This window comes from Neovison vison, chromosome 12 (assembly GCF_020171115.1).
Source record: "Neovison vison isolate M4711 chromosome 12, ASM_NN_V1, whole genome shotgun sequence".
Lineage (NCBI taxonomy): Eukaryota > Metazoa > Chordata > Mammalia > Carnivora > Mustelidae > Neogale > Neogale vison.
Genome location: NC_058102.1, coordinates 4,187,016 through 4,204,685, shown reverse-complemented (window position 1 = coordinate 4,204,685; position 17,670 = coordinate 4,187,016). Strand labels below are relative to the sequence as shown.

The 17,670-nt window shown below is 56.8% G+C and overlaps 1 protein-coding gene across 1 annotated transcript; it reads left to right on the top strand.

Annotated features, from left to right (window-relative positions):
• Positions 1–9,197: 9,197 nt before the first annotated feature.
• UPK3A (uroplakin 3A) lies at positions 9,198–16,515 on the top strand. Its single transcript, XM_044226913.1, has 6 exons — positions 9,198–9,295; positions 10,029–10,184; positions 11,088–11,367; positions 13,308–13,390; positions 14,755–14,887; positions 16,311–16,515. The coding sequence occupies exons 1-6, from the start codon at positions 9,244–9,246 to the stop codon at positions 16,468–16,470; spliced, it is 864 nt and encodes a 287-aa protein (XP_044082848.1). The 5' UTR covers positions 9,198–9,243; the 3' UTR covers positions 16,471–16,515.
• The last annotated feature ends 1,155 nt before the right edge of the window (positions 16,516–17,670 follow it).

Genomic DNA, 17,670 nt, shown 5'->3' with positions numbered 1-17,670 from the left:
CAAAAATCGTTTTCTTTTAAAGATTTTATTTATTTATTTATTTTTAAGATTTTATTTATTTATTTGACAGAGATCACAAGTAGGCAGAGAGGCAGGCAGAGAGAGGGGAGGAAGCAGGTTCCCCGCTGAGCGGAGAGCCCGATGCCCGATGCAGGGCTCGATCCCAGGACCCTGGGATCGTGACCTGAGCTGAAGGCAGAGGCTTTGACCCACTGAGCCACCCAGGCACCCCTAAAAATCATTTTTTCCTAAGTGTTCACATTTGCTAGAGCCATATGTTAGAATCTAAGGTTTGAAAGTTGAACTCCAAAGCCGGGGAGGAGACCCTTAGCTTGTCGCTTCCCGTGGGGCCTCCAGCCATCTCCCCAGACAAGGCTCCCTCCATCTGCCCCTCCTGATCCCTTTTCATCTTCCCAAGAGCTGGTCTGGAGGTGGAGGTCCCGGGCAGGAGCTGGGTCTGCTGTCTTCCAGCAGACTCTCTTCTTGCCCCTTGAGGCCTGGGGGTCACAGGCAGCAGGAGGGGCTGCCCCACCCCCTGCTGGGGTGCAGTTCTAAATGTCTTGTGCCAACGTGCAGTCCTCTCCGCAGGGGCCTGGTAGCCTCTGCCTGGCCAGACCTCACCCCCCAGAGCCCAGCCGAGGTGCCGCTCCCTCGGGGTGCGTGTCCTGCCAGCCTGGGAGGTGTCCCAAGCCCAGACTCCAATAGCCTCTCCCTAGCCTGGGGTGGGTTTTGGGGGATGTGTTTTGTCTGATTATTTGACGAATGTCTCCTTTCCCTACCATACAGCATCCTGAGCGCGGGGTGTCTTTCTTCCCACGATGGTCAGGATATTGTATCCCCAGTGCACGGTCACAGGCCATTGATATGCACTTGCTAAATGCACGTTCATTTGAGGGAAGGAATGAGGCTCCTTATCCTACAAGCAGCCATTGTCACAGGTGCTCTCCCGTGTCCCACCTCTTATGCCTGTCCCTGTTCTAACCAATAAATGGAATCCCCGTGGGAGGCCTCATGGACGGCCATCCCGGCCTCCAGACAGTGCTAGCAGAAGCTTCTGCAGGGACAGGAATGTTCTAGCTCTGCCGGGTCCTGCATGGCAGCTGCCGGCCGCATGCCTGGCTACCCCACACTGACCAGGTGGCGAGTACACTTGGGGAGCTGAGTTAGCTCTTGTAATTATTTTAGTTTAGGAAGACGCGGCTAAGCAAGCAACCGCCCAGGGAGCCTTCCTTCTACACACACTGTCTCAGAGAATCCTCCCAGCCGAGTCCTTTGCTGTCTATAGGGTTTATTTCATCCTCCGAGCAGACCCATGAGGGACAGATGATGACCGTTTCCAAAGGCGAACACTGCACAGCGAGCCCTTTGCTGGCCCAAAGCTGCACCGGCGGGGTGGGCGGTAAGTGCTGTGTGCTTAGTCTGGATGCCTCCAGGCCTCCCCAGGGAAGTGTCCAGGGAGGCCCGAGACATTCACGGGTTCACAAGGAGACATTTGTCGGGCATCTCAGGTGCCCTGATGGGGCTTGACTTAGGGTGGGGACAGGACAGGGAAAAGTCATTTTAGATGTGCGGCTGAAGGCCGGGTATCTCCAACACCCAAAGGGCAGGGGCAGAGAACACCCAGTAGGAACTGTTCTGTATCTGAGCTCAAGAGGCAACAGACAGAGGCCAGGCCCCCCGCGTGCATGTCGGCAGGGACGCAGGAGCACACGTGGGGGCAAGAACAGGGGCTCCTGAGCCCGCCTGCTGGGGCTGTGCTGTATGGCTGTCCCCAGCTCTTCCTTCTGGGCCTCGGTGGATCTGGGTGCTCAGGGGGGCCCCTTCCTGCTGGCCAGGCAGTGGCTGGGACGGATGGGGCTGGGGAAGGGTTGAGCAGGAGCCAAACCAGACCGAGGCCTGGAGTCTGGGCTCCCAGTGCTCAGCCATCCCCCGGGGTCCAGCCATCCGCAGGGGTCCTATTTTCTCCTCTGTAAAGGGGAGGGGAGTGCAGTGGGGGGAGACACCAAAGGCCCACCCAAGCTGGTACAGGGAGGAAGGAACACGAAGGAGGGGGAGGTGCTTGGGAAATAAAATGCTCCCCCACCTCCCTCCAGGGCCTGGGCTCATTCTCCTGGCTCTGATCCACCCAGGTCGGCTGTGGGTGAGGTGCCAGTGGGGACTCCCCCAGGCGGCCGAGGAAGAGCAATTCTGAGCCAACCAAGACCTTTGTGGCTGGGCAGGAACGGCCACCCCAGGCCTGGCAGCCTCCAGATCTCCAGGGAGATGAACGTCTCAGCCGGCTTCCTGCCGGAGATGGACAAAGCAGTTTGGCTCTGCTCCACCAGAGAAGCCTCACCTTCCCCGAGGCCAAGGGGATGGGGACCTGAGCATCCCGCGGACGCCCTCTGCTTCAAGGACAGCCCTTGGCCTTGACTCCGGGGTTCCAAGAGCTTCTCCAGAAACCCAGCGGGTCCTACCGCCCTCGGTCCCCGGTGCCCTAGGGAGCTTGGGGACATTCGGGAAAGGTAAGTTCAGGTTGTAGATCAGTCCCCCCACCTCCTGCCACCCTCAGCCATCGCTGGGCGGCGGCGGGGGGGGGCGCTGATGGGGAGAAGCTGCTGCTGCTTCCTCTGACGGGGAACCAGCCCCTCGGATCCCAGAGTGGACACCATCGCAACAGTAAGAATGCTGCAATTTGACCAGGGCCTGAGATGGCTGGGTGGCCCCGCCAAGCTACTTTCCACTGTTGGACTCCAGAGCCTCAACTGGGAAATACGGAATGAAAAGCTCTAAAACCCATGTCTTTTTTTTTTTTTTTTTTCTAACTTGGTTTTATTTTTCTCAGTGTTCCAAGATTCATTGTTTATGCACCACACCCAGGGCTCCATGCAGTCCGTGCCCTCCTGAATGCCCACCACCAGGCTCACCCAACGCCCTCCCCACCTCCCCTCCAAGCCCCTCAGTTTGCTTCTCAGAGTCCACAGTCTCTCATGGTTCATTTCATCTCCGATTTTCCCCAACTCCCTTCTCCTCTCCATCTCCCCTTGTCCTCCATGTTATTCCTTATGCTCCACGAGTAAGTGAAACCATATAACTGACTCTCTGCTTGACTCATTTCACTCAGCATCATCTCCTCCAGTCCCGTCCATGTTGCTACAAAAGTTGGGTGTTCATCCTTTCTGATGGAGGCGTCATACTCCATAGTGTATCTGGACCACATCTTCCTTATCCATTCGTCCGTTGGCTGCATAATATTCCATTGTATATATGGACCATATCTTCTTTATCAATTCTTCTGTTGAAGGGCATCTTGGTTCTTTCCACAGTTTGGTGACTGTGGCCATTGCTGCTATGAACACTGGGGCGCAGATGGCCCTTCTTTTCACTACATCTGTATCTTTGAGGAAAATACCCAGTAGTGTAATTGCAGGGTCATAGGGAAGCTCTATTTTTAGTTTCTTAAGGAATCTCCACACTGTTCTCCAAAGTGGCTGCACCAACTTGCATTCCCGCCCACCGTGTAAGAGGGTTCCCCTTTCTCCACATCCTCTCCAACACCTGTTGTTTATGGTCTTGTTGATTTTGGCCATTCTAACTGGTGTAAGGTGGTATCTCAATGTAGTTTTGATTTGAATCTCCCTGATGACTAGTGATGATGAACATTTCTTCAGGTGTCTGTTGGCCATCTGTATGTCTTCTTTGGAGAAGTGTCTGTTCATGTCTTCTGCCCATTTTTTGACATGCTTATCTGATTCATGTGTGTTGAGTTTGAGGAGTTCTTTATAGATCTTGGATATCAGCCCTTTGTCTGTAGTGTCATTTGCAAACATCCTCTCCCATTCTGTGGGTTGCCTCTAAAACCCATGTCTTGATTCCCTCTCCTCTCCAGACCCATTCTACCTGTGGTCTTGCCCATCTCGGTTAAGGGCAACTCTCTCCTTCCAGTCCCGCAGGCAAGAACGTAGGCCACCCTCAATTTCCCCTCACCTGTTCCCCATATCCCATCATCAGCCCAAGTCCTGGTGGCCCATCCTGTAAAATGTGTCTACTTTGTGACCATTCCTCCTGCCCACGCTGACGTCAGCCTGCTCTGTGCCACGATCTAGCTCCTTCCAGAAGAGTCTGCTGTGAACTGAGACACGCTTGGAACCTGGAAAGACTTTCTTCTCTTTTACTTCTGTTCATTTAAAAATTCTTTCAATTGTTCATTCAACACTGATGGGCATGTACCCTGGGCAGGGCACAGAAACCATCGTGGGGAAGAGGACACTATCATGGCCTGGGAGGGGCTCTTCTTCTGGGGTTTGGGGGAAGAAGATACACCAAAGGCATGATGATATCAAAGCCCACAGGTCATGTGCAGGAGAGCCACGGAAGGAAGACTTCTGGAGGAGAATGGATTGGGGCTGGGTTGGAGGACAAGGGACCTCCATGCAGAAGCACAGCCCGGGCCCCCCAGGCGGTGGTCCCAGCAGGTGCAGAAATGGCCTCAGGGCAGCAATCCAGGGGAGGGGACTTCAGAAAGCATTAGTTGTTGACACCAAAGTCAGGGACAACAGAGAAAGCCCTTGCTTTTGGAGCCACAAAGGGCAAGAGAGAGCATGGGGAGCTTGGGGGACATGCCAATGTCCAGTGGGGCTGGTGCCAGTGGTGAGGGGTGAGAGGGGAGGCAGACAGGTTGGCCATAGTGAGCTGCCACGCAGGGCCTGGGACGCCGGGGTCAGAAGCGCGGCTGTGTCCTGAGGACCGTCAGGGTCTCTGAGGGGCTTTACACAAGGGAAGTGACAATCAGATTTATACTTTAGAAATGCTACTGTGGCTTCTGGGTGAAGAGGCCCTGGAGAGGTGACAGGTAAGAGAACAGACCCAGGCAGAGGCAGGGCCGTGTAGGGTCCCATGGGGTCCCACGACTTAAATTTAAAATCCGCTTCCCTATTTCCTACCTGGGGGTCACTGGGCATGTCCATCTGTCCAGTCAACTGTGTCCCCCCCAAATCCATAGGCTGAGGCCCTCAGCCCCAGGACATTAGAACATGACTGTATTTGTAGACAGGGCCTCAGAGGAGGTAATTAAGGTAAAATACAGTCCTTAGGATGAGCCCTAATCCAACCTGACGGGGGTCCTCAGAAAAAGAGGAGGTCAGGATACAGACACACACAGAGGGACGTCGTGTGAGGACACAGGGTGCGAACGGCCGTCCGCACGCCCAGAAGAGGGGCCCTGGGAGGAACCAGCCCTGCCCATGCTTTGATCTCAGACTTCGGGCCTCCAGAGCTCTGAGAAACCAAGTGTCTGTGGCTCAGGCCCCGCCTGTGCTATTCGGGTCCGCAGCCCCAGCAAACTAATACGGTGCGCCAGGCGGCGTAGCAGGACGGGGAAGGAAGAGACAGATTCGCCTCACTTGGGGGACTGGTGTGCCCAGCACACGGTAGGCACTCAGGACAAAGCTGTTGAATAAGGTTGGATTCAGCATGAGAAGGGCCAGAAATGGGGGACTGGGGCAGCCGGGAGAGGGCAGGACAGGCCTGACCTTGCTGCGCAGTGGGCGGCAGCCAGGAAGCGGTTGGAGACATCGAAACTCCAGCCTTGTCCGCGCCCCAGTCCCAGAGCATTCACCGCACCCCCCCCCCACATTTCTTGCCTCTGTTCAGCAAGGGGGCACCTGCTAGCCCAGATTCCCTGAAAAAGAAACAAAGGCTTTGGAAAGGGGCAGGGTCTCCCGGGACTAGCAAGGTGGGAACGCTCGGCAGGACAGGTGTCTGGAGCCTGGGGGAGCGGGAGGGGAGGCCGAGAACAACCCGGGGCTGGGGGTGAACCCCTGAGCCCCCAAGGCCCAGGGCTTAGGGCGCTTTGCTTGCATTTTGTTTGCTTTCATTTCATTTGGTGTCAAGGGGACCAAATCTGAGCACATTGGAAAGTTTGGTTTTCAGGACCTCTCGGATGTAGCAAACACTAAAAGCCAGAGAGAGCCTCCAGGGGCAAAAGTTACGCACAGCGCCTCTGACTCCTTAAAAAATGAGTAGCAGAAACCAGCTCAGGCCTCTCTGGTGCTGGGAGAAACATTTCTGGGTCAAAAATTTCCAACCCATAAATTCCCCATGTTTCGAATTCAAAGGAGGACTGTGCAGGGCTGGGCTTTGCATAACCTTTCCCATCCCAGAACTTCCTGCTTGGTGGCCTCCTGACAAGCATGTCGTCTGGGCCAGGGTTCACAGAGACAACCTGAGGCGCCGAGGTAGAAAAACAGATTTAAAGTCAGACTCAAAGCTCGGTGCCCTGGAATTTGCTTGATCTGAAAGGGAAATTAAAATCTCTCTCTGCCTGCCTCTCTGCCTACTTGTGATTTCTCTCTGTCAAAATAAATAAAAATAAAATCTTTAAAAAAAAAATTTCTTTTTGGCAAAAAATGTTCTTGGAATGTGCGCCTGGGGTGCGAGGCTGCAGCAGGAGATTGGTTTGGGGGTCCCTCCTGTCCCCCGTTTCCCTCCACGCACACCAGCCTGGGAGTCTCCCCGGTGAAGGGACCTCGGCCATCCTCTTCTCCCGCACTCCTCCCTCTTCAGAACTGGCCAAGCAAAAGTCAGCATCTTTGAAGTGCAGACTTGTTTATAAATGCAAGGCTTTTTTTTCTTTTTTTCCCAAGAATGTTTTGGGGCCTTAGCAGATTGTTATTTTAACTCTTTTCCCCAGATGTTCTTGCCATATTTGGGCAAGACAAGAGACCGGAGGACTTTTTGTACGTTTTTTCACGAGAAACTGCAGGGTCTGGGAGAAGACCAACGTGCCTGGGGTCTTCTCCCTCTCGTGGGTGACCTTGGGCTGAACCTTCATGATCAGCTCAGCCAGTCCCTATTCAAGTCCAGGTTCACAAACAATCGTTGGAGGTTGGACAAGAAATGTCAGCCCATAAAAATTCTTAGAGGAACCCCCACTGCTTTGCCCAAAAGATCCTTATCTCTGGGGCAGAGACTTTCTGCTACATTCTGTCCCCGGGTGATAAGGATCTAAGCATCTACTCTGCATGTCAGGGCTCTGGCGATTGGACCCCTCCCCATATCTCTGAGGCCCAGAGACAGGAGCAGCACGTTTGGTTTTTAAAAACATTCTTACTTGGGCAAATTTCAAATTATAGACACATCTCAAGAACAATACAATAAATATCCATATATTTGGGAGGGGGTTGGGGGATGGGGGGAGATGCAGGCTCCCCGCTGAGCAGGGAGCCCAAGGCCGGACTCTCTCCCAAGACCCTGCAATCATGACCTGAGCTGAAACCAAGAGTCAGCCCTTCAACCGGCTGAGCCACCCAGGTGCCCCTACAGGTTGTTTTTAGTAAGAATTAACCGAGGGTTGCAAGGGGGCAGTGAGTTGTTTGGTCTCCTTCGGTCTACAACGGTTCTCAGCCTTTTGTTTTGTGTTTACCTCTGCTTTTGCTGATAGAACATTTCAAAGCGTCCGGGCCAGCGGGCTTGCAGAAAGACCCTCAATTTGGATTGGTTCGAGTGTTTCCTTTTGTTTGGATTCAGGCTTAAGTTTTTGGATGGGAGCATTACCCAGATGGTCCTGAGCCTTCTGAGGCACGACCCGGGAAGATCACGAGGTCATTCCACCCCGTTCCTGGTCACATGAGGTTCGAGTCCCTCACGAAATTGGCACCCCGATTCCTGCACCTGTTGGTCCTTAAAACTCATTCCTCTGTGGTTTTCACACTGATTGAGAAGATGCTTTCCTGAAATCCGTTATTACCAGCATCTTTGCAGAACGCTGATTTGTGTTCTGGCATTTCTTGTACATTTAATAGTTGGTATTCTTTGAAGAAAAATGTTTTCTTCTACAACTTTTTAAAAAAGTACCAATATTGACTCATGGATTCATGTCTCATCCAATGGGCTAAGCACGTCACTTCCACTATTTATTTTGTGTGCAAATTCCACTGCGCCGCGGGGAGCCCGTTCAAGCCCCTCTGTGCCAGTACCTCGGACATCCCCTCATCACTGTCTAGCACTTTAGCATCTGGGCTCCTCTTGACCTTCCCTGTCCCAGCCCCGGAGTGACCCTGTCTCCAAGGGGCCCTGGTGTCATTTACTGGGGACTGCTGTTTCACAACCCAGAGTGCTGAGTGGGGGCTCCTGCCCCTTGGGAGTCACTGGGGCCGACAGAAGAGGTCGGGAGTTGTTATTTTGTCACCAGGAGACTGCGAATTCAAAACTCCACAAGTTCTTCCTCTTCCTTTCCAAATCTCCCTCTTCCTGCAGTGAAGGCCTGGGTCCTGACCCCAGTTCTAGGATACCGCGGGTCGCTCCAGAACCCTCTGCCCTCCCGGCTGCCTGGCTCCTGCGGAGTGGGGTCCAGCTAGAGTCCTCTTCGCCCTTAGAGAGCTCTCTACAAGCCAGCGCAGTCCGACGAGCCTTCCAGAGTCTCTCACACGGAGTGTCTCTACGTGGGGCTATGACCTTCGTGTTATACCTGGATTCCTTACTTTCCACTGGTTTCCAGTTTTAGTTTTCTCCTATCCTCACTGACTTATGTCTGAAATGTAAAATGTTATATTTAAGGTGTTCCTGGAGAATAAGCCCGATTCCGACGCTGGAAGGAACCATCTAGACCAGGGGAAGCCCCCAGCACGGTTTTCAAGCGCTCCCCGGAGAGCAGGCCTTTGAACCAGCAGGGGCTGGGAGGCAGGACTGCGCTCCCCATCTGGGCGTTCCCGGGAGTCCGTTCCCGCCCTGGCCTCGCACCTGTGAACCCAAAGTGTCACTCTGGGGTCCCCGGAGGGCTCACAGGCCCCGGACTGGAAGGTTTCCGCGACGCACCTTCTCGGATTAGCGGGTCATTCTCCAGCAGAGCCCAGCCCGCACCTGGCGCTTAGTGGGGTCTCCATAAATAGCTGCGGGAATTAGCGCCCCCAACTCCCAGGGTGGAAGCGGCTGCTCAAAGAGGGGATGTCTTGCCCCCCGCCCCCCGTGTATCCCAGACGCCGGGACAGCGCCACCCCAGCCCACCCCAGCGGCGCATCCTTGGCGCTACGGTAAGGGCGCGGGGAGAGGTCCCACGTCGCCGGTGGGGTCCACTGGCACGTCGTGGGGCGGGGCGTATGCAAATAGCTCGCGAGGGGGCCGGGGATTGGTCGGCGCGGGCGGGGCAGGGCGGGGCCGGGCGCGCCGAGGGAGGGCCCAGGCCGCCAGGTGCGCGGACGGTGAAAGGCGCGGGGCTCCCGGGTCCCCTGCACCACGCGCCCGCGCTCCCGCGCTGTGTTCCGGGCTATGCCTCCGCTCTGGGCCCTGCTGGCCCTCGGCTGCCTGCGGCCTGGCGTGGGTGAGCGGGGAAGGGAGAAGGGGTCGTGCCCTGGGAGGGCGGGCGGCTGAGTCCCGGGCCCTGACCCTCCCGCTGTCCTCAGAAGAGCCGGGGTGGCGCGTGGCCTTGGGGACTGGAACGTCGCGTGTTCGCTCCAGGAACAGGCAGGATGCTGCTCTGCGCCACGCCGCAGGCTCTGGGGATTCAGATACTAATAATAAAGACAACACTGATTAATAAGTTTCCTTGGGTGGGGGTTCCCAGGCTCATGGGTCACAGGTCCCTGGATGGGTGCTGTGAGAGACAGGGACAGCCGCAGAAGGGGCCCAGCAGGAGAGTGACAGGGTCAGACTTGCGTGTTAGAGCAAAGGACTGGGGTTGGGGAGAGGCTGGTTTCTGGGGTCCCAGTGAAAAGAGTAGAACTCCGAGACCGGGCTGACTGGGTGAGGAGATGCTTTGGAGAGGCAGTGGGGTCCTTGGCAACTGGCCGTCTGTGGGTGGGGAGAGAGGGCAGCCAGTTAGTCTGGACTGCTTGGTTTGGGCGGGGAGGATGGCTGGTGAGGGCTGGGGAGCTGCCTGTGAGACAGATTCCGGAGATGGCTGGTGGGGAGATGGCCGGTGGGGAGGTCGAACCCCAGGCCCGTACACCCCAGGTGCCCAGTGTTGTATGCACACATGGGGGCGGCACAGAGTGTGCCTGCAGGTGTGGACAGTTCTGCTGGAGGTCAGCTCCCGTCCTCACTGCCTCCTCTAGGTGTGAACCTCCAGCCCCAACTGGCCAGCATGACCTTGGCCACCAACAACCCCACCCTCACCACAGTGGCCTTGGAAAAGCCACTCTGCATGTTTGACAGCTCAGCCGCCCTTGACGGCACCTATGAGATCTACCTCTACGTCCTTGTCGACCTAGGTAAGGGTTCTGCTTCACTTGGGCTGCGCTGAAAGGGGGATTGGCCCGTCTGCAGGGAGGAGGAAAGGAGGCAGGTAGTGGGACGCTCTCGCTCTGTCGTTCAGCCCCTGCCATGCACCTCGCTGTGCCTGCTCTGGGCCAGCCCGGGGCTGAGCGCTGCAGTCACACGTTCCTCTTTGCCCCAGAGAGATGTCCCGGCGAGCGGAGAAGCGCAGACAGCACCGGTCACTGAGCACATGCATGACCCTCCGTGCTCTGCACGCCTTAGCCCTAGCATTGCAAGACATCTGTCCCATCACAGAGCCAGGAATCAACAGAGGCTGGAATGCGAGCCCAGATCTCTGTGGTGCCTCCAGCACAAGCCCTTGCCCAGCTTGCCCAGGTGGGGCACGGCCGGTGTCTGTCAGAACCATGCGCTTGGACCCACGTGCTCTGGGCCAGTCCTGCCTGGTCACCGGAGCAATCCTGGCTTCTGGGAGAAGGAACCCAGTGACAACCCTCTTGCATTTCTGGTAGCCGGATGTGTGCAGGAGCTCATTCGGGGCCCTCCCCTGGGCCCGGGCCCCGTGTGAGCACACCGCGGGCTCTTTCTCTCCCATTCACAGTTGGGGCCAGCGCTCTTGCGGGGAGGGAAATGATGGAGGTCTGTCGGGATGGGAGGACCTGTAAGCTCGTACTGACCAGCAGGAGGAGGAGCCTTCCTCTTGCCCGAAGTCCAGGGGTGCTGCTGCCTGTCTCCTCCAACGTGCAGGGAGCCCCTGAGGCAGGCCCTGCCTGGGACCCCGGGGCCCAGCACCTACTCAGAGCACTACTCAGAGGATGCGCGGGATTGGGTGATGGGCTGAGGGAGTCCTGTTGAGCCCGGGGTGGCCAGGAGCCTCACCGCTGCCGCTGTCCCTACAGCGAGCTCCAGGAACGCCTCCGTGCAGGACGACAGCAGGACTCCCCTGAGCTCCACGTTCCAGCAGACAGAGGGAGGGAGGACAGGCCCCTACAAGGCTGTGGCCTTTGACCTGTCCCCCTGCAGCGACTTGCCCAGCTTGGATGCCCTAGGGGACGTGGCCCGGGCCTCGGAAATCCTGAATGCGTACCTCGTCAGGGTGGGTGCCAATGGGACCTGCCTGTCAGACCCCAACTTCCAGGGCCTCTGTAACCCGCCCTTGTCAGCAGCCACGGAATACAGGTGAGTGTGAGCGGTCGCGGGGGAGGGGCCGCTATGCCCCCGCCCTGCTCAGGAAGACCCAGGAGGGGTGCAGCCTGGGGGACCTCATTTCTTGTGCCAGGACCATCCCGGGTCTCCTGAAGGGACATGCTTTGGGCCCGTGTGACCCGCCCCAGGCGTTCAGAAGGACCCCTGCTTGCCTGAATCCTCCGCCACTGCCACTTTGAGATCTGCATTTTTTTTTTAACAGGGGGCCTGCATTTCCATTTTGCACGACTCCACAAATTCTGTGCCTGGTCCTGGCTCATCCCCCGCGTGGCAGTCACTTACCCAATGCACATATCATCCGCCAGGGGAGGAAACCAGCTGGCTCAGAGAGGGAAGGGGGTCACTGCATGAAAAGCAGCGGCCTTACATGAACTCGAACCACACTCAGGGCTTTTCCAGCTCTTGCATCATCCTCGCTTTTTCCTGCCTCCTGGCTTTTGCTTTTTTTTTTTTTTTTTAAGATTTTATTTATTTATTTGACAAAGAGAGATCACAAGTAGACAGAGAGGCAGGCAGAGAGAGAGGGGGAAGCAGGCTCCCTGCTGAGCAGAGAGCCCGATGCGGGGCTCGATCCCAGGACCCTGAGATCATGACCTGAGCCGAAGGCAGAGGCTTTAACCCACTGAGCCACCCAGGTGCCCCTGGCTTGTGCTTTTTATCTCCTCCCATCCCCACCCCCAGCGGGTCCCTGATTCCTTTTCACACTCGTTTCTTCTCCGTGCAGAGTCCCGTGGCCATGGGGTCTTGCCCGGTACACCCACTCCCGTTACCATGGAAACGCCTAACTTTGAGTCTCTGCACCTGCTAGGCACACCTGGGGCCCAGACCATCGCTCACCTGCCAACCTGAGGGCTCGCCTCTCCTTTGGCCCCCACCGCAGGGCAGGATGAAAGCCTTAGTGTCTCCTCCCCATCCTCAATCTCTGACCTCTGACCTTATTCTTTTTTTTTAATTTTTTTAATTTTTTAAAATTTCTTTATTTGACATAGAGAGAGAGAGAAAGAGATCACAAGCAGGCAGAGAGGCAGGCAGAGAGAGAGGAGGAAGCAGGCTCCCCGCTGAGCAGAGAGCCCGATGCGGGACTCGATCCCAAGACTCTGAGATCATGACCTGAGCTGAAGGCAGAGGCTTAACCCACTGAGCCACCCAGGCGTCCCTGACCTTATTCTTAATGTGGGAAAACCTCCCCCTCCACCTACCTCCTCCAGCCTCCTGCCCGGGGGACCCAAGGCACATATCCCAGCTTCTGGAATTCTCCTCTTCAAACCCAGAGAAATGGGAGATTAGGCAAAACACCAGAAGCTGTAGAGATCCGAAGGGTCTTCATTTTTTTCAAGTGTTAAATGAGAGGCTGTTGGTTTCGAGTTCTCAGACTGTCCGTCTTTGTAAACTGACCGCATCTGAGGCCTCAGGTGGGAATCTTGTGCTGATCTTCCTTTATGATTAGTGACTTTCAGCTGGGGTTTTCTGCATAAAAGGGTAGTCCTGTCCCGGGGCAGTTGGGATGGGGATAAATATTCTTTCTTTCTTTTTTTTTTTTTTTAAAGTCCCTTTTGTGATACCAAGGACCAGGCTGGGAATGGTGGAAGGCAAGAATGCGATGAGGATAAATGAGTCCATATTCAGCAGATACACTATATTTGTCCTATAGATAATAGCGAGTCGGGGGCCCCAGAGCGGGGCTGAGAGGGGGGCTGCTGAAGTCTTCATGGAAAGTGTCCGGGGGCAGGAATAGGGCGTAACAGCGCCATGGCCAAGCCCAGGACTGTCCTGCTGCCCAGAGCCCACCCTTTGGCTTCCATCATTTACAAGGACCCTCTCTGCCCCCCACACCCATCACCCTAATCTCTTCACCTGCCTGTGGCCGGGCACACAGGGTAGACAGAAGTCCCCATCTCTCCATCTCCCTGCAGGTTCAAGTACGTCCTTGTCAACATGTCCACGGGCTTGGTACAGGACCAGACCCTGTGGTCAGACCCCATCCACACCAACAGGCGTAAGTAGAGGGTCTGGGCTGGGGGGCGACCCTTGGGCTGTCACTTGGTCAAGTCTTCCCAGTCACGGGCAGGCCAGTGGGTTGGTGAGGAGACGCATCTTCAGATGATGTGACCGGAAATGCCCCGGGTGCTGTGGCACAGTGCAGGAAGGGAGCAGGAGACTGGGTGGGCTTCCTAAAGGGGGGGGCTCCGAGGCCCAGGCACCTGCCTGTGGCCCTGCCCTGTCCCTCCTCAAGCCTCCATCCGGGTTCTCAACATGCATTCGAGGTTTATACCCAGAACCGTATCTGCTGAACCTGAGGGGCAATGGAAGAGATTTCCAACGGCAACCTTGACAGCACCCGACCCTAAGTTTAGAAACTTCTCTCCCAAGATGAGATTCATGCCAGGATGGGCTCATCCTAGAGCCGAGAATTTAACCTGTAGAGCCCCCCCCCCGCCACCATGGGAAGCTTATGGGGCACAAAGTAGTTCTCACAGCTTGCTTGAGGTCACATAGCTAGTGAGGGGTGTAGACAGGCGTGTGTGCACGCGTGGCCGGGGTGGCCCCCTCCCCACCCTTCCAGTGGCACGCCCGTGTGTTGTGGTCCCCCAACAACAGGGCTGCCTTGGGACCATGAGTGCCGAGTTCAAGCCCAGCCTCTGCGCCTCACTGCTCTGTGCCCCCCTCAGGACCTCAGTCTCCACATCTGAGAAATGGGAAGAAAAATCCTTGCTCCGCCTCCCCAGCGGGGTTCCTTAGAGTAATCCAGACAAAAGCGCTTGGCCTGGCTCTTTTGGGGCAGGGCCTGAGGTCGGCTTGTGGGGAGAGTGTGCCCTCTGGGACCTGACAGACCTGTAGGCTTGAGTCTGGAGTCCGAATGCCCTTGACAGGAACTCGAAATCCCTGCGCGGCAGTGAGTGATCTAAAGAATGCAGGTCTCGTCCGGTCTACATGGGAATGGCCAGAAAGTGGCCAGCTCACGGGACAACCTATAAATTGTCCATTTAGTTCCAGAAGGGTGACACAGGCTGGAGCAAAGTAGGGGTCGTGGGGCACCCCGCTCCCTTAGGCCAGGGCCCGTTGTCTCATCTCTACTTGCTTATGATCCGTGTCCCACCCATTTCACCAGAATTGAGTCTGTTTAGAGTTTAAAATTATCCAGAAAGACAGTTAAAAGAGGAGGAGACGAGGGAGTTGGCAAGAGGGTGTGGGGCAAGCAAGGTAATTGCACCGCGGACCTGGGGGGAGACAGATTCTGACCTGGGTCCCCGCTTCGTCCTGAGATCTGTGGCTGCCAGGGTGGTGTGGGACGGCGGGTATTCCCGGGAGAAAGCTGGGGGTGCAGTGTCTGGGGGGGTAAGCAGGCCTGTGTCCCCTCAGTCACCCCATACTCAGCGATCGACACGTGGCCCGGCCGGAGAAGCGGAGGCATGATCGTCATCACGTCCATCTTGGGCTCCCTGCCCTTCTTCCTGCTCGTCGCCTTTGCCGGTGCCGTCGTCCTCAGCCTTTTGTGAGTACCTGCCAGCTGGAGGGCAAGACTGCGGGCCACCCTGGACACACTCCACCCAGAGGGTCTTCCGAGGTGGGGGTGACCCCAGAAAGCGAGGGAGCTGCCTTCCATTCTGGGTGCATGTGGGGGCCCGCTGAGAGGGGAGCAGTGTCCTGGGGTCGTCCGGCTGGGTAGGGAGGGGCTCAGCCCTAACACCTCTCCTTCTATGCCTCAACTTCCTCATCTGGGAAATGGGGATACTCATACATCTTGTCCTTCCTGTCATGACCGTTAAGTGACATGATCCCTGCAGAGTTCTTGGGTGGCATCTGGACCCTGAACAGTTCTTAGCTTTTTTAGTCATGATTCACCCACTGGCTGGACAGGTGGGGAAACTGAGGCCAGAGGGGTTAAGGGTGACTCAGGGTCACACAACCAGTTAAAACAGAGCTGGGACCAGAGCCCTGGTCTCTTGAGGCTCCTCCCATCGGCTCTGCCATGTGTGTGTTTGGGTCGGGACTCGAGGTCTCCTGTGTGTGTCTGGATCAGTTAACAGGCTGCCTGGTGGGTGTCAGGTGCACTCACGATCCTCTGACCCTGGGGGGCTGGCACAAGGGGCGCATCGGGGCTCCCACGGGTGCTCTGGGAATCCAAAGGAAGGTGAGGAAGGCCCCACCTGGAGCACCAGGGTGGGCTTCCCGGAGGAAGCGGCAGCAGGAGCTAAGTCTCTTTGGGACGGGAATGAATCCTGCGTTTCTCAGCGAGAGGGAGGGAGCCCCCAGGAGGCTTTGAGGACGGCAGGGGGCCTGTCCCAGCGTGGATGGGGAGAGCGGATGGAAAAGCTTCCCGGAGTAGGTGAAATTAGTGCACACAGCAATCAGCTCGGTGGGAACGCCTCGGGGCGGATGGAGTAGGGGGCAGCGAACTTGCAAATCAGGTTGCCTTCTGACATTTCAGTAATGAAAACACAAACAATAGATAAGACTAGCCACCAAGAGTCTGGTTTGTCTGGCCAGACCTGGGAGTGGGAGGACATTCTTCTGTCCCTCCCTCCTTTTGGACAACACGTCCTTCAGGAACCCGAGTTCCTGTTACCTGACTGTGGCCTGGCTCCTGCATTTATCCCTCCTCCCTCCCCTTCCGGCTCAGGCCCCACCAGACTTCCCACTGTGGCCCCAGAACTCTCAGCGCTTCCTGTCACATGCCTGGAATGCCTTTCCCAGCCCCCACCCTCCTCCTTCAGGGCAGAGCAACTGTCCCCTCCTCCGGGAAGCCTTCCCATGGTTCCCACCTGGACTGCTCTGTTCAGTCTGGGCATTGTTGGCTGTGCGTGCCTGAGCCGGCAGCCGGGAAAGCAGCGTCTAGGTAGAGATCCCCGGCCAGCTAGAGGGGTTTAGACTTGCTTGGTGCCCCTAACCCTCGCCCTCTTTGTCCCCTTGGTCAGGGACTCGGGCAGCTCGGACAGGGAAACGACACACGACTCCCAGATCACGCAGGAGGCTGTCCCCAGGTCCCTGGGGACCTCGGAGGCTGCGTACCCATCTGTGAACCGGGGGCCGCCGCTGGACCGGGCCGAGGCGTACAGCAGCAAGCTCCAGGACTGAACCTGGGCTCCACCCCGGGGCGGCCACACTGTCCCGGCTGGCCTCACCCTGGGGACAGTGGGGAGTGGGGGTGGGGAGGGGGGTGTCTGCGCACAGCAGGTGCTCACGCCCTGACCCCACCCGAGGAACAGGGCATGTTGGTCCAACTTGCAGGAAGGCTTCTAATAAAATCTTCCTCAGATTCTGAGTTCGATAGAGACGTACTGAAGGAAGGAGTGAGAAGGTGGGTGAATGAGCCGATGTCATATGGAGGGGTCGGATTCTTTCTCTGGAGGGTGGGGGCAAGGGTCTGATTTTCCATCGGAGTCGGGGTGGTGAGGGTTAGGGAAACTGAGGCTATCGGAGCATCTACACGATGGGTCCTGAGAAACAGGCTGTGCGTGCAGTCATAGATGGTGTTTGGGATCTGCTGGCCATGAGGTCCTAGAAGCTAAAGTGGGTACCTGGGGGGCAGCTGCTGGCAGCTCCTGTCACCCCCAGCAGCCGTCTCCTTCCCTCTGGGGCTCAGCTTCTTCATCTGTAAAATGGGCTGATATAAATGGCTAATTTCAAGGCTCCTTCTCAGCTTTCCCTGAAGACCCAAGGTGGGCAGGCAGAAGAGGGGTACCAAGTCCACTTGGGGGATGAAGGGACTCTCCCAGCCCTGTTTCTAGGCTCAGATGACTCACTTCCCTCTTCTCAGCCAGGTAGTAAGACTACTTCCCTTTGGGGAATGAGCAAAAGGAGTCACAGTCCCACTTCCCTTTTCCCTGAAAGAAGAAACGTGTCAGAGCAGGTCCGGGGTGTAAAGCAGGAACACTACCCGCTGGCTGGAGGAGGCCGCATTCCCGAGAGGCGCCATGCTCCCCACGGGCCTTCATCACCAGTGTCCGGATGGGGTGCTCTGAGGGCCCTGGATCGTCCTCTGGGGGCATGGACGCTGAGACACACACAGATCTGCTAGAAGGTTCCCAGGCAGAGGAGGCAGGAAGGAGGCAGAAGATATGGGAAGAAGCCTAAAGGCATGGAGGGGTCTGGAGAAGCCAGAGCCACTGAGGGTCCCCAGAGCTGAGAGGAACCCAGACCCTGGGCAGTGGGGATGGGAGGGGGCGATGGTGCCTCTCTCTAGGGGGCGCCCAGCCCAGGTGTGCCTTGGACTAGCTCCCGATCCCTCCAGACTGTCTTCCAGGACACCGGAGTCTGCCTGAGCAGCCACTGGAA